Consider the following 16,619-nt stretch of genomic DNA (forward strand, 5'->3'; position numbering starts at 1 on the left):
CATCCCTAGGTACCTCACACTATGATGTGTAAGACCTGGAAATCCGGATTGATGTAAGAAAAAAATCTTAATCCCAGACCACTTATAATTTAAAGAGACAGTACATATGTAAAATGATGGTGAACGAGACAGGAGCATGTGTGCTGTTGAGAGGACAGTGGGATCATTTTGCCTGAGGTGAGAAGAGTTTCAGAGAACTGGGTTTTGGTCTTGAAACAAGAGTAGAAACACCAGCAGGCAGAATGGATGACAGAGAACCTTATAAAAACAAGAAGCTCAGGAAATAAATTCCCCCTATAGCTCCATAAAAGAGGAGAACTCTGAAGTTAGAGCAGATTGAGACTACTAGTGAGAAGTATAATTGCTGAGTTGATATGAATATGTGTTTCAGTAACCCATTTTTACCAAGTTGATTTATGTTTGACCTCCATCGACATACTTGCCCACAAATCCTAGGCCATCAGGAATTCACTCCTCTGAATTTGTAGCTAATGTGTCTTACATATTTCAAAAGCGAAAAAAAAAATACATGGTTGAATAGTTTTTATTACCTGCCTTCTTCAGTTTCCTGCATCGTTTCTAGGACATTCTATTTCCCCTCCTGCACTCCCACTGCCAGATTTTTAAGCATCATGGATTCTGCCAACCCTCTTTAAATTTCTCATTTAATCCATGTTGGGTAGGAGAAACAACGCGATTCCTTGTATTTTTGGGGGGATAGGATTTGGCAGTGACATTTGGAGAGATTTGGTTTAAATTTGAGAAATTTGGTGTATACAGGATTAACAATTTTCTAAAGAGGTTTTAAATAGTTAAATCCCCCCAAGTAAAGAACTGTGCGAGAAATGTGACCATACAGAAGTCTGGAGAGGAAAGTCTGTAACGCTGGGCGTTGAGCTTTTCTTTCCTTTACAGTAACTTTTGACAACCATCTGGGTCACTTTGGGCAATAAAACTCAAAACATCGGTTTATATTTCTAGCAAAAATAAGTGCGGTTTAGAATCTCCCACAGATGCCTGTGCATCAGGCCATTTGGAAAATTCAGGATTCGCCCCATTCCCAGACTCTCCTGAGGACACTTAGAAACTAAAAGCATCCTCAGTGTCCAGATGTCTCAGGTCTGATGGGGGAACGAGGCAGAAGGTAGGAGACAATGAGGACACTGCAACCCAGACACTGCAGCTGGGAGGACAAGGGGCAGCGAAGTGAATCGAAATGCAGTCCTGGGAGAGGGCCCCTCAAAAGCCGGGAAACATATAAGAAAGGGATCCTAAAACTAGATGCCACCGGGGAGGCAGATGGAAGGGCTGCAGGTCAAGGTCAAACGCTAGGAGGCGGCAGCGTCTGGAGTCAAACGCAAGCGGCTGGCTTCAGGCCGGTTGTTTTGCCTGTGCCTCGAGGGAGAGCGTGCCGAGGTCTCCGCGGACCAAACAGAACCCAAGCTCCACGGCTGGCGCCAGAGACACTCCAGCTCTGCGGCTGGGCGCGCGCGCGCGCATGCCCCGACCTCAGCGCGCCTGGTTCGCCCCGCTCGCCCCGCTCGCCCCGCTCGCCCCGCCCCCTCGGAGCCCCGCCCCCAGGTGCGCAGGCCTCGCACGCGCGTCAGCCTCACAGCCCGCGACGGGACGCGCGGGGCCAAGCGCCGGGAGCGCGCGTGTCCGCAGATCCCGGTCCTTCGGGAACCCCGCCCCCAGGTGCGTTCGGCAGGAGGCCGAGCGAGGCTTCCCGCGCTGCGCGCTCCCCCGGCAGGCGCGCTGCCGACCCTGCGGCTCTGGGGCGCACGGGGCCGAGCGGCAGGGGCGCGCGCGCGGGGCCGCTCTCTCTCCTCACACACACTCCCATTTCCGAGCTCCGTCACCCGCGCGGAGTGTCTCCCCAGGCGGAGCTTGTCCCTGCCTGACCGCGCTGCGGCTCGGCCCTGCAGTGAGGCGGGCTTGGAGGGCCGCGGCGCCGGCGGCTCGCCCCGGGAGGACGCCGCCTCTTCGGAAGTGAGAGAGGTGAGGCAAGGGAGAGGGGTGGCGCTGAGGGGGTCGAGGGGCGGGGTGCAGCGGGCCTCGGTGGCGGCCCAGCCCGCGAGCTGAGGGGGTCGGGAGGAGCCCCCAGGTGGGAGGAAGCGCGGTTTGCGGGGGTCGCGGTGGCCGCTGCCCGGGTGTCGCGCGCGGGTGCGGGGGCCGCCGCGGGCGCGACGGGGTCGGTTTCCTCGCGACGAGAGGGGCGACGAGAGAGGCGACGAGAGAGAGAAAATGTTGTGCGAGTCCGTTTCCCTCCAAGCGCCTGAGGCGCCGAGCGCCGGTCACTCCCGGGGACTCTCGCGCCGCTGCTCGCCCTGGGTGTTAGGAGGAGAGTTTGGGTGAGAGGAGAACGCGCAGGTCTGCTGACAGGACTTGGGGGGAAATGCCCTGATTCCTGAGACGCAGGGCAGGGCTCGGGCACCGAAAGATTTGCGCGTCCCCAAAAGCTGGGTCGGCGGGAGGCATCCATGTATGGGGTTGAGGCGCTCGCGGCTCGGAGCGGGGGTTGGGGTTGGGGTTTCTCCTGTGCTCCTGGGGCTGACCTGCGCCTTTTTGGACAAATAAGTCAGAAGGACTATAGATGATCGTGTGCTTTCTGTCGAGGACGTTCTGAGGGAACAGAAGGGCGGGGGGTGGAGAGATGTGTTGGGCTCCCAACCGTGAGGCAGGCTCCGTGTTAATCTCGTTGCATCCCGACAGCATCCCATGGAGCTTGGGCTCAGGTGGAAAAATGGGTCCCAAAGAGGTTAAGTCACTTAGGGAGGTCTCCGCGAGCCAGAAAGGTGGAGCGAAGATTCTAACCCAGGGATGCGGGGTTAGATCCAAATTCTGGTGCTTTCTGTACCCACCATGTTTTGTGTCTGCCCAAGAGACGTGATGGGTATCTCCGGGGAAGACTCCGCGCAAGAGAACGCTGTTAGGGCAGTTAAGGCTTTTGGGATGTTCGAGGAGAAATCAAACTAACGAGGCAATCAGCTTTGACTGTGTGCTGTTCGAGTCCGTTTCCCTCTAAACAGGGTTTGGTCTAAGAAATCTTGCAGTCCGGGTCGAAGCAAATTTATGAGTATTATCCATAATTTATTTGAGTGTCTTTCGTATTCCAGATACTATGTGGGGAGAGTACCAAGATGAATAGGGTTTTTATAATCTCTGCCCTTGGGTTGAGAGGATGATCCTGTAAAATAACTTTGCAATATTCTTATAAATAATCATAAATTATAAATAATCATAAATAATTAAGATACATAATCATGAATTACAAATAAATCCTAATCTTTACCAGCATGCAAATTAATTGGATTAAAATAGTCATGAGCTCAAACTTTTAGGAACCTATTATATGTAAGAAGGGGCGGGAGGGACCTCTGGGTGGCTCAGTCCTTTAGGGTCTGCCTTCCGCTCAGGTCATGATCCCAGGGTGCTGGAATCCAGCCCCTGGTCAGGCTCCCCGCTCAGTGGGGAGATTGCTTCTCCCTCTCCCTCTCCCTCTCCCTGCTATTCTGCCTGCTTGTGCTCTCTCTGTCAAATAAAGAAATACATCTTAAATAATTAAATACATCTTTTAAAAAAAAAGGATGGGAAAGCTGGTTATGTGGGCACCATTGCATTGTTGTTTTCTGGTTCAACAAAAAAATAGTCATAAAATTAAATCATGTTGTCAGTATTTTGTTTTATTATTACATTACCTTCAGTAAATCTTAAAACATGAGAAAAGAGTATTTATGACACCCCCCCCCCCCCGTTAAGTTAAATTTTATGGTGCTTTTATTAGTTGAGAAACCCGTGATGTAATTTGGCAGGAATTTCTTTCATCTGCCTGATATATTCTTAACCTCTTCTTCCAAAATATAAACCTTAACTACCAGATTCTGTTGAAGCTTTTATGGTTCAGATTTTTAACAAAAACAGTTATCATGTTAGCCAGAAACGGAATATTGTTTAAATATTTATTTATTTATTTGACAGACAGAGATCAAAGTAGGCAGAGAGGCAGGCAGGGAGAGAGAGGAGGAAGCAGGCTCTCTGTGGAGCAGAGAGCCCTATGTGGGGCTCTATCCCAGGACCTGAGATCATGACCTGAGCCAAAGACAGAGGCTTAACCCACTGAGTCACCCAGGCGCCCCTTGTTTAAATATTTAGCGTTACCATGGGCATAGTGGTAGGTGGAAGGATAGCGGGACATTCGGAAGTATCTTCTGATTGCTTCAGTTTTTTCAGTGAAATAGGAATCAAGTTTTAATCGGAGTGTGATAGAAGTAGAAGTAAGTGGAGGTCTGGGGTTTGGGAGAATGAATGGACTAGTGAAATACATGATTGCTGGGCAATTAAACAATTATTCTTAGGTATGAAAAACAAAGTAGAGGAAAAAGAGAGTGCTATATATGGGTGCACATGGTAAAGGTGTCTAATCTAATTTTGCATACTGGGTGTTTCACCATCCATCTCCAGGGCCTGTCTTTTCAGTGTCATCTAGAGCAATACACCTGCACCCTTGGCCCTAGTTCACTTTGTCCATGCTTCGGCCATGCCGCAGGAATCCCTGTTCCTTATATAAGTCAAGCCCTTTTGGGATTATAGCTTTCCCCTTCTTTTCTCTTTGCCTGAAATTTCCATTCCATTCTTTCCCCAATTGGACTTACTACATTATATTAAATTTTATCTATCTGCAAAGTCATCGACAGTGTCTGTTTTTTCCCATTATGTCTGATGCATAAATTTCTTAGTAAGTGTTAAATGAGTGTGCCATTTTTCTTCTTTCTCTCTCCTTCAGTCTGTAAGAGTGGTCAGCAAACTTTCTGTAAAGAGCCAGATAGTAAATATCTTAGGTTTTGTGGACTATATGATCTCTGTATCAATTAACTCTGCCATTGTAGCACAAAAGCAATCATAAACAATGCAGAAACGAGTGAGGATGGCTGTGTTAGGATAACACATGTGAAAAACACTCTTAGTTCATGGGCTGTACAAAATAGAATTTAGCTCCTACCTCCTTCATTGTAGTTGGCGGACCTATAAGGTTGATCTATAAGGACTCTTAACAAGCCCTGATAAAGGAATTTGCAGTAAGAAGTTATTGGTTATAAGATTACCATTGGTGGTGGAGAAGCAAAAATAAAGCAGTCTTTTTGGTCAAGAATCTCATGGTCAGGTTCAAGATTAAGACATGTAAACAAATAATGATGAGGACACAGTATGGTAATGGCAGTTAGTTTATTTATTGGATATGGAAGTGGAAGACAGTAGTGATAATCATTTTTGCTTGGACTAGGAGTAACCTCTGACAGTTATCTGTTGGGGATGGGGAACATTTTCAGCAAAGAGCCTTTCCAAAAATCTTTGAAGCTTGCTAAAAAGGTGACTGATCACATCTTCAGGAAAACTCAATTTCTTTATTTTACAGGATATAATCTTGATTCATTTCTCTCAGAAGTAAAACTAATACATTCTAATAATTCATAACAATTTTTTCTAATAGTTCTGCATGTTTTTTATTGCTTTGAGAAAGGTAGAATATATTTCACAGCAGGTGTAATGTAGTAACCAATATTTCTTTAATAAATGAATAAATGAATATTTAATATTGAATACTGGATTATATTACATCTAGTCTTAAGTCATTTATCAATACATTAGAAAAGGAAGATGAGCTTTAGTGGGCTTTGAATTTTCTTGCAATTTATAGATTTGGTGCGAATCGTTTTATCTAGGAAAGTTAAATATTTGATTGAAACTTTAGTGATACTAGGTGTTTCAAACTTACCTAATTATTTAAAAGCTCTACAACAAACTTAATGCATTCCCCAGGTATGCTGTGGAGAAATGGAAAGTAACTTAAAATGTTTAGAATCATTGTGTACTCTTATTTCTGTGTGTCGGTCATTGCTTTTAGCATTGTTTTAAGAATTGGTTAGACAGTTTTAAGGATGCTGGTCTGGTACAACTTTGTGCTAGAACTATGTCAGGTATTATAAGTTTTCTAAAAAGTATGATTTGTTAAAAATGAGACATTAGAAGTTTTATTGTATTTCAGTTGTTAGCCTATGCTTTCAAGGATTCTCTTCCAGTATATGCTGCAAAAGAGAAGGTCTTAGGTGTTGTCTCCTCAGAAAGCTCCTTTTGGTGTTGTGTAGTCCTCTCTACCGTTCACAGCTCTGCCGTGGTTTTCATGAACTCCATCACTACTGAATGAACTCCTGAATGTGAGAACTTGTTCCCACTTACAAAGTCAAATGTGGGGCTGGCTAAGCATCTTTTCTTGCCTTTTCCTTTTGTTCTTTTGAATGCCTTTACAAAGCCATAAAGTTTGAGATAATTAAAGAGAATTAAAGTGCAAAAGACGACATTTAGAGCCCTGTGCTAAATATGGCTTTTCTTATGGTTTAGGGGAAAGGCACCTGGCAACTTAAACTCTTCACAGATGTCCCCTCGCTGGCCACACCTCATTTCTAACTTTGCAGCCTTGTTTCAGTTCCGTCTGTCAGAAGCACCACTTTCATGTCACCTCTGTTGATGGATCTCCTCCACCTTTCTTTCAGGAAAACTCATTCACCCACCCATAGGAGTTGGTCTCATCTCAGCTATCATCTCTTTATCTTTGATTCATTATAGAAAACACTGCCTTCCCACATCTTTCCTCCACTCTAATTTCCCATTGCAAACCCTGCAGAAGAGTGTGAGGGATGAGGGTGAGAAGGGACTTTTGTGATTACCCTACCAGTATGAGTCGCAGATACCCTTCTTTTATTTTTCTGTCTTCTTCCCAAGGGGCAAACATTCTCAGAGCCAATATGGTCTGGATACTGGAAGAGGAAGCAAAATATTTTCCCAAACACCCATAATTTGCAGGGAACCTTTTACAGTAGAGTCAGTGCTTCACATTATTGTGCAGAGCAGACGTTGCCTGTTTATCCCCATGGCCCCTTTCTTTCGGGCCTGCTTAGGCACTGTGGGTCGTGAGGGTGAGGACATGCAGGTCCATTGTTGTGTCTGTTTACAAAAACCTGACTATAGCTTTAAAATTACTGTTTAGGTAGACATTAAACTAAAAAGTTTGTGAAGATTCGATGTTAAGAATGTTTCAGTTTTTTTTTTAAACAGCCAAACCAGATGTTACATGACAAGCAGCCAATTGGATTTTCTTCTTAAAACATCATTAAGATGTTTTACTAATTTGAATAGATAGAAGTTCAAGGTTATTGAAATTTAACATTTTCACATGATTAGACTAGAGCTTGTGAGTAGAAGAAACATTACTTTGTAGAAGAAACATTACTTTGTTTAGGCCACTGTCATGAGCACACTATGAAGGCGTACATACTAAGTTGTGTCTTTCCACAATGTCAGCTTTATTCAGTCATAAAATGAGGTTAACATTATTATAAAGCAGTTACAGGATTCCAAACTCAATGACATTTTATCATGTGATTAACTTGGCTTCTTACTCAGCACACAAAGCAGAAACATAGGACAAGTCACACAGCAAACAGGATAACACAGAGATTAGGAAGTTAATGAACCAAACATGAAGTCAGTAGGTAGGCTCACAGTTGAGATAAGGCATCGGTGGTCCTGGTCAGCTCTCAGCACTTACTGCCTACCATGTTTGAGCAGTGAAGAATCTCAGTTCCTGTCAGAGATAGTTGGACAGAGCCTTTGGTGGCAGCTTTAAGTGGTCATAGAGGAGTCAAGTCTGAAGAGTCTGACGATTTGCTGCAAAAATCCTCCCTTCTTAAAGGGATTTAATCAGTCTAGGGCCCTGCAGACCTCCTCTGCTTCTGGTACATTACCCTTAATTGATTGTGTCTTGTTTGACACAGGCCCGGCATGACATAGGTGACTCCATCTTGCTCTCTACAGTCAATCATACAGATCCATCTTTATAATTTTATAACAGATTTCATAATCATTTTTGGCTCTTTGCATGTTTACCATCCATTCTGGAAGATTTCCTTACTCAAGGTTCTTTCTAACTCACTGATTTGCTTCAGATGGAGAGTGCGATGCAGGGCTTGATCCTAGGACCCTGAAATCATGACCTGAGCCAAAGACAGAGGCTTTGACCCACTGAGCCACCCAGGTGCCCCTTCAACATGTATTTCAACTTGCCATGGACCAGACATCATTTTCATGTTTTTAATACATGTATTTATTCTTTTAGTCATTCTAATAAGTCAATGAAGTGGATACTATTATTATTTCACTTACAAATGAGAAGACTTAAACACAGAAAAGTTAAATAACTTGCCCAAAGTCTCAAGGCTAGTAAGTGGCAGAGGCTGGGTTCATATTTTTATTGGTTTGCCTCCAGAGGTCACACTCTTATGCTGCATTATTAATTGTTGGGATTGTAGACTTTGTTGTCTCCTCTTGTTGGTATTGTTTTTATGTAAATGCTTACTGATTCCAGTTTATTTCAGCATGTCTGAAGATTCTGCTTAGATTTACTGTGGCCTGTTGTTTTTTCATTGTGTGTGTGCTGGGGCAGAGGAGAATAGTAGCAGCCTGCTGAAAGTTAGCAGCCACCTAAGTAAGGCCTTCACTGCCTCTCAATTTAAATAGAAAAATAGACTCTTCCAAAGGGAAATAGATGAAGAGGTAAGATTGGGATTTTTACCTGATAAGTTAACCTCTTCTTAAAAAGGTATTATTTTAATTCAAAATAGAAATCTTTTTAAAGTGTTGAAGTCAAATGTAGATGGAGTATTTCCTTTCTGTAAATATTAAAACAGCAGTTAGCGCCGTTTATGTTTGCGTTGATTTTTAATCTTTTTTGGTGGAGAGGGAGGACAGATGATAAATGAATCAACTCAGCCTCATATTGATGAGATTATCTAGGCAATAAGTAGGAAGTATTCCCTGAGAGACCTGAGTACAACGAAATGCAGGACGATTTGACTAAGGAAAAGGACAAGGACCCAAAAATCTACCTGAAGGAATAGAGAGATCAGGAGCAGAAGGGAAACAGCATGAAAGCACATTTTGCTTATAGGGATTTTGTGCTTTGGAGGAAAGGACATAAAACCGAGAGTTGGACAGATACCAAATTACTGTGTGTTCTCTTCTATAGAAACATTACCCTGTTAATATTATTTTAAAGTAACTTGAAGAACTCTACATCATTCAGTGGTTCTCAACTTTTTATCTGCCCTTAGGCACTCCCAGTAGTATCAGTGGAATTCTTTACTTAATAGGGAGGGGAGGTAGACAGGTTTTTAACATTCCCCTTACCATGCTCACTTTGAAAATCACTCTTGACATTATGAATATTCCAACTATGGAGTTAAGGACTTTATAACATTATAAATTTATAACATTATACTGTTATATTAGTTAAGTGGCTTTGGTTGTGAGGAACGGAACCTGATGCTTTTTTTTTTTTTTTTAAAGATTTTATTTATTTAATTGACAGACAGAGGTCACAAGTAGGCAGAGAGGCAGGCAGAGAGAGAGGAAGGGAAGCAGGCTCCATCCCAGGATCCTGGGATCATGACCTGAGCTGAAGGCAGAGGTTTTAACCCACTGAGCCACCCAGGCGCCCCCAGAATCTGATTCTTGCTAGCTTATGTGAAAATAAAATATATTGGGTAGATAATAGGGCATTTCACATACCGTAAGAAAGAAAAACCAAGTTTTGGCACAGGAGGTATCATACTTTAATAGAAAACATAGTACCAAGAGTGCATGAACTTTCTTTTCTTTTTTTCCCCTTTTAAGTAAGCTCTGTGCCTAACATGGGGCTCATCCCGCTGAGCAACCAGGCGCCCCTGAATTTTCTTTCTTATATGTTTCCATTAATGTAACTGTGTTTACATGACTCTCAGTCTCCGGATCTTAGTTAAAAATTCCATACTTCCAGGAGAAAATTGATTACAGATCAGGGGTAGCCGTAGAGGTGGTAGTGGTGGGGATGGCCATGGTTTGTGTGTCTCTTGGCATGGTGGGAAGGTAGAGGGGGATATGTTTTTGGAGTAGTGTTGGGGTCCAGAGCTGATGGCCAAGAAAGAATTCTTGAGATCTCTTCAATGCAAAAGGTGGTTCTGTTAAGGCATGGGGACAGGACCTGTGGGGGGGACCTGCAGCCCTGGGATCATAAGGGACAACTGATTATATACTTTGGGGTTGAGGGAAGTAAAGACAGAGGGAAGTTTCAAAAGGATTTTCCGGTGCTAAAGAAGATTCTCAGGATAGTGGAGGCGTGGCTTGTTAATCTGAGGTAGTTTTTCCCTCTAGCAAGGCATTGATGTTAAGATAGTTGGGAGCTTTCTGGAGGAACATTATGCTCTGCTTGCCTCAAGTTGTTTGTCAGTGGGCTGCAGGTTATAAGGGCATTTAATTTTGTCTACATTTCCTTCTGCCTTTTTTTCCCCACATAGAGGGTAGAAGTAAGTTTTGCTGTAAAAAGCCCTGATTAGTGGTGGGGTAGGTCCAAGTGTTCACAAACTTCAGACAAGCCTGTTAAAGACAAAACCCTGAGTTCAGGGAGAAGTTCTCAAGGAAGAAAAATATTTGTGAGTCCATCAGCAACTTTATGAGTAGCCTGTTTTCTAAAAATGAAGACTTACTTAAGCATGCAGCATTCACTTTGAATGAATAATTCATTGGTGCTCACTAAATCAATGTGTTTTGGCAGATAATGAGAATGTTCTTGCTGTACTGGTTAATGTTTCTGTTTGTGTTGTAGTAAATCATCCTTGAATGAGTGTATTTTTTCTTTTTTTGTTTGTTTCTTCTTTTTGGCCTAGAGATGATTATCAGTTCTTTACAGAATCTAATATAACATTGAGAGTGTTGGAAGAATTTATTTTTAACGTATCTTCCATTCTTGACTGCTTTACTAGTTCTGTTTTTAATTTACTTATTTAATATTTTTTACATTATGTCTAATTGTACAATTTTTTAAGACTTTTTATTTATTTTTAAGTAATGTCTACACTGAGGGTAGGGCTTAGACTACCAACCTTGAGATCAAAAGTTGCATGTTTTTCTGACTGAGCCAGCCAGGCACCGCTGTAATTTTTTTAGTATGTGAGTAACACATATTAATAGGAAAATTGAGAAAATGGAAAAAAAGCACAAAGAAAGTAAAAGTTGTCTATAATTCCATTGTTTAAAAAATCTCTCTTTGTGCACATAAAGAGGATACTTACTTAATCAAAACTTAATTTATATTTACCTTTTTGAGTAAGATGAACTGTCTCTAAAAAGTTGCCTGCTTTTTTTATCTAGGTGGAGATGGTCAGCCAACTTGGAATGGATTGTTCTTGTTTTAGAGGGAAATCACACCAGTGGCCCCCATCAAATAGGTTTTAGATACAATAAGGCAACAATTAACGTTCTAGAAGATGGCCTAACAGGACTTTTTTGTTGTGGCTTTCAAGCTGCCCTCTCAGTACCCTTTGTGTGTAGAAATTTTAGGTTATTGGAGTAAGCAAATGAGACCACAGAGATTGCGGTTGAGACTCTGGCCACTTCTCTTGAGTTCAGCTTTAATATAACCTCTTTGAAAAATTGAGATAGCTCCAACAGAGGTCCACTTGCAGAAGGAGCTCCAAGGACCTTCAAAGGGTACAGTTAGTCTGGAAGAGGGATACTGGATCTGTGACAGTGATTTAGGTCATACTATTTTTCTTTTTGCTTTTAAAGATTTTATTTATTTGAGGGAGAGCATGAGCTGGGGAAGGGGCAGAGGGACAAGCACACTGTGCATTGAGCAAGGAGCCAACCTTGGGGCTCAGTCCTAGGACCCTGAGGTCATGACTGGAGCTGAAGTCAGACACTTAACTGGCTGAGCCACTCAGGTACCCTTTAGTCATACTGTTTAAAAAAAAAAAAAAATAAGGCGAAATTTGTTCCCATCACTTCAAAGTAAAACCCCTTACTCAGTAAGCAGTTTCTCTTTATTCTCTCCCCAGCCTCTGGCAACCACTAATCTCCATTTGATTTCATTTCTATGGCTTTATACATTCTAGAAATTCCAAATAAACGGAATCATATAATACTTGATCTTTGTGTCTGGCTTCTTTCACTTAGCATAATGTTTTGGAGGTTCATCCTTGTTGTAGCATATGTCAGTATTTAATTCCTTTTTATGACTGGATATTTAATTGTGTGTATATATCACAATTTGTTTATCCATTCATCTGTTTATGGACATTTGGGCTGTTTCTATCTTTGGCAAATATGAATAGGGCTGTTATGAACCATTGTGAACATGCACTTGTTTGATTCCCTGTTTTCCGTATTTTGAGGTTCTTTTGGGTTTATATCTAGAAATGGAGTAGTGGGGAGATATGGTAATTCTATGTTTAACTTTCTGGGGAGCTGACAAACTATTTTCCTCAGCAGTTGAACCAGCACTCCACCAGCAGTGTAAGAGTTTCCAGTTTAACCACTGAGTTTCTTATGAGAAATCTGCTCTCCTTCAAGTCATTATTCCACTGTAGGTAATGCATGGTTCTGTGACTGCTTTCAAGATTTTTTACTGTCTTTAATTTTTAATGGTTTGATTATGGTGTGTATGGATATGGATTTCCTTTGATTTATACTCTTTGGGATTCACTTCTTGGATCTTGTAGATTTTTATTTCTTGCCCAAAATATTTTTCATCATTAACACTCTTCTCTCCTTTCTGGAACTCTGATAATTTGAATGTCAGACCTTTGTTAATGTCCATGGTTCTCTAAGGCACTGTTAATTTTTTGAAAAACCCATCTTCTTTCTGTGGTTCAGACTGGATGGATAGCACCTTTTAGTCTGTGAAGTTCACTGACTTTTTCTATTATCTCTGTTCTACAGTTGAGCCCATCCCATGGGTTTTAGTTTTTTGTCATTGTGTTTTCCTGTTCAAAAGTTCCTTTTTTTTTTTTTTTAAAGATTTCTTTCTTTACTTGAGTGAGTGAGAGAGAGAGAGAGAGAATGAGCAGGCAGAGCAGCAGAGGGAAAAGGAGAAGCAGACTCCCTGCTGAGCAGGGAGCCCTGTGTAGGGCTAGCTAGATCCCCGGACCCTGGGATCATGACGTGAGCTAAAGGCAGATGCTTAACTGACTGAGGTGCCCAAGAACCCCTGTTCTAAAGTTTCTCTTTCGTGCTACTTTATGTCTTATTTCTTTGCTGAGGTTTTTTAATTTTTCATTGTTTTCAAGAATGCTTGCTGTTGTTTGCTGGAACACTTTTTAAATATCTACTTTAAAGTTTTTGTTTGAATATTCCAAAATTTGTCATCTTGGCATTGGCATCTGCTGATTTTTCTTTTCTTAATAGAGTTGCTATTTTCCACCCACTACTTCTGCTGAGTTGTTTTGGATTGTATGAGACTGGGTTTTGTTTTGATTGTATGGAAAGTATTGATACTTAATTCTAGCATGCTGTCAACCTGGTTAGGTTCAGGTCACAGGTTTCATCTGCATTCTTTGAGTTGTGTTTCTAATTTTGGTTTACTTCTCAAAAGCCCTTGTAGTGCCATTTGGATCTGTCCTATGTATGCCACCTTATAATCAGTCTGGATCTGGGCAGTAGGCTGTCTTTTAGTTCAGTTCCTCAGGTCTTTGGTACACAGGATAGGATTAAATCCATGTGTGCCTGGCTTTGGGGTTAGTTAGTCTAGGAGTTAATAAACATCTTTATTATGTTGCTTTCCTAAGCTCTTCTTTTTATTTGCACTCCCTACTACTTTCGAATTCCCTATGGCTTTTCATTTCCATCATACAGCCAGAATGCTAGAGTTTATTTGCCCCATTGAGCTACGCACTCATGCAACTGCATCCACCACATCCAGAGCCCAGGGGCAGGAGAAGAACACCTTGGGATTTGGCCGCACCCTATTTGAGGTATAGCTCCGCTTACTGGTGAGGAAGGTTTCCTTGCTTCAGAGTTGGGGCTGCATTAAACTTTGATTACTGCAGTCTGACACTGCTATCATGTGATTGCTTGGAGAAAAGGGCATAAGAGAATGTAGGAAAGAAAGAAAGCTGGGTAGTTTTGCATTCTCTGTGAACAAACTTTCCTTTCTGAGTTCTCAAGCCAGAACTAGAGAGCTTTCGGGCCTTGGTTTCTCTGCCCCAGTGCCTACTTCCAGTGCATTTAGTTTGGGGATATGAAAAAAGAAAAAGTGGTGAGCTCACTGTTGTGGGGATTTTGAATTCTAGTTCCCTCTTGTTTCACATGCTGCTGTTTAGTTTTCAGGGTCTTCAAATTGATGTTGCATGGTTTCTGTCCAGATAGGAGAGACAGGTCGGAGTATGCTTAATTCCATCTAACCTGAGACTGAAAAAGCTATGTTTTGCTATTAAATCACATGCGCTTAATGTGTGGTTCCAGTTTTTTTCATCTACTCTTTTAACAGACTGATTCAGAAAACATGGCTACTGCAATTAGGGAGGTGGGAGTTTGGAGACAGACCAGAACACTCCTACTGAAGAATTACCTAATCAAATGCAGGACTAAAAAAAGTAGTGTTCAGGTAAATTAAATAACTTTCTTATGCCTTATTGCCATTTTTGTACTGACATATTTCATCTTTAAGAGGATTTATTTTTCTGGGTACATTTTTATTATATTTTGATATCATTAGGTCTCTCTAATATGCTTAAGAAATAAAACTTGTGTCAGCACAGTGAAGTACCTACATTACCTAAAGCTTTCTGAATGTTAAAAATTTTAATAATGATTTCTAAATTTAGTTAATTTCTGATATCAGTGCTTAAGTTTGAACTTTAGACATGCATTTCCCAGGTTTCATGGAATTAAAAAATAATTCCACAGGAAACTTTGGAACTTTTCCACAGTTTATTCCCAGTGACTTCCCATCATTTGAACTCTGGATTGAATTACCCAAGATTACTAAAATTATGTCATGTATTTGTTTTCAACAATTTATATTACTTTAAAAGAATAAAAGAAAGTAATAACTCTGGCTAACCAGTTAATAATTCTAAAGGCTGAAAATATATTGTTCCTTTTCTGCCACCAGTAAAACAGTTAAACAGGTGAAACAGTAAATAGTTCATCCCTATTAAAACTGATTATTCATCTTAACAGAATATAGTTTTAATAGTAGACATTTAGGTATAATTAAAGCATGAGTTTTAAATTAGATTTGAATAAAGATATTTTTATGGTGAGCCCTACTAGGGCTGTTTGGTAAGTTAATTTAAATAATGTTATATGTAAGTAAAAATATTATTATATTTTACATTTAGTAATCTGAGAACTTTAAATATTAGTGTCTATGTCATTTTAATTTATTATGTGACTTGAATTTTAAAGTATTACAGTGAAACTGAATATAAAGGAAAAATTGTCTAATATTGCTGTTGGGCTAGGTGAGATGCTCAATGTAATATTTCTTTAAGGATAGAATTGCTTTTACTTTTTGTGCTTAAGAAAGAATACCCAGATTCCTCCTGTTTTGTCCTTGGTATTGCATTGTTTGCATAGATATCTTGATGATATTTGCTGCCAGTGGTATATTTTGTAACCATCTTGTTTGTCTCCTTTATTATAGGAAATTATTTTTCCATTATTTTTTTTATTTTGGTTAATATTAATTAGTATGATGCATCCAAATAAGAAATATGAAGAAGTGCCTGACATAGAACTTAACCCTATGGACAAATCTATTCTGTCTAACCTAATTCTGGGATATACTCCAGTGACTAATATTACAAGAAACATCATGCAAAAAGTTTCTACTGACCACCTTCCTGAGGGTATTGTGAACTTATATATGGATTCTATCTGTAACAGTATTTTTCTGCTTGCTTTACTGAGTAAATTACACTCCTAACACTTAAAGATATGTCCCCTCACCAAAATGTAGTTTAATAAAAATTATTAAATCATTCAATCCTGCTGAAGCACGTTTTATAGGTCTTAATATTTTATATTTCTCAGACCATTTATAAAATAAGCATATTTATACAGGATAAAAGATTTGAAGGCATATTTTCTTTTGATTCTGACCCATATAATAAGCTGGAGGTATAAAGATTACAAAGCAGTAATCATTTCAGACTGTCATGCTTATTTATGGAGGTATATGGTGTAAACAGAAGTGGTGCTTACCTTTGGAGACGATGACTGTGGCTAAGTTCCTAAGTCTATTTCTCTCAGTTTGTACTTCTCACAAGAGATAGATTGGAAAACAGTGTAAATGATGTGATACTAATGAGCCTAAAGTTGGCTGTGAGAGAATCCAAGACAAGAACTAGAGGAAGTGACAGTTTATACTATGATGATGAATTTAATGAAATACTAAATTGTTGAAAATAACAGATTAACATGTCTTATATAATCAGATAGTTATAATTAACTTCTAGTATGTATCGTCATAGTTCTGGATAATGCATCACTGAATAGACAATGCTTATACAATCAGGAGCCAGATAACTTTCTCCTATTGGTTTCTTCTTGACTTATTACTATTTAATATCTTATTGGTATGTTTGTTGGTTTACCTGAGCATAAGTAGCATGGATAGCCATAAGCATTTAGAATGCCAACTCAAAAAACTGATCAGAAATGTTGAGAACAAAATTATTTGATAGTTCTGACTTAGAGGAAAGCATATACACCAGAGAAACCCAAGTCAGTGTGTATTAACTTAGATG

At 40.5% G+C, this 16,619-nt stretch overlaps 1 protein-coding gene across 3 annotated transcripts in view; it reads left to right on the plus strand.

Moving 5' to 3' along the window:
• Positions 1 to 1,821: 1,821 nt before the first annotated feature.
• Positions 1,822 to 16,619, plus strand: part of ABCA5 (ATP binding cassette subfamily A member 5) — a 70,655-nt gene continuing 55,857 nt past the window's right edge. For 2 of the 3 annotated variants that reach the window (XM_032870750.1, XM_032870753.1), the window contains exons 1-3: positions 1,822 to 1,922; positions 14,352 to 14,470; positions 15,515 to 15,719. In XM_032870750.1, coding sequence (XP_032726641.1) covers positions 14,369 to 14,470; positions 15,515 to 15,719 — 307 coding nt within the window. In that variant the 5' untranslated portion in view covers positions 1,822 to 1,922; positions 14,352 to 14,368. Of the gene's footprint in view, positions 1,923 to 12,348; positions 12,456 to 14,351; positions 14,471 to 15,514; positions 15,720 to 16,619 lie in introns of those variants that run through there. The other variant, XM_032870751.1, reaches the window with a different exon arrangement.

This window comes from Lontra canadensis, unplaced genomic scaffold, assembly GCF_010015895.1.
Source record: "Lontra canadensis isolate GAN:19392208 unplaced genomic scaffold, GSC_riverotter_1.0 scaffold41, whole genome shotgun sequence".
NCBI lineage: Eukaryota > Metazoa > Chordata > Mammalia > Carnivora > Mustelidae > Lontra > Lontra canadensis.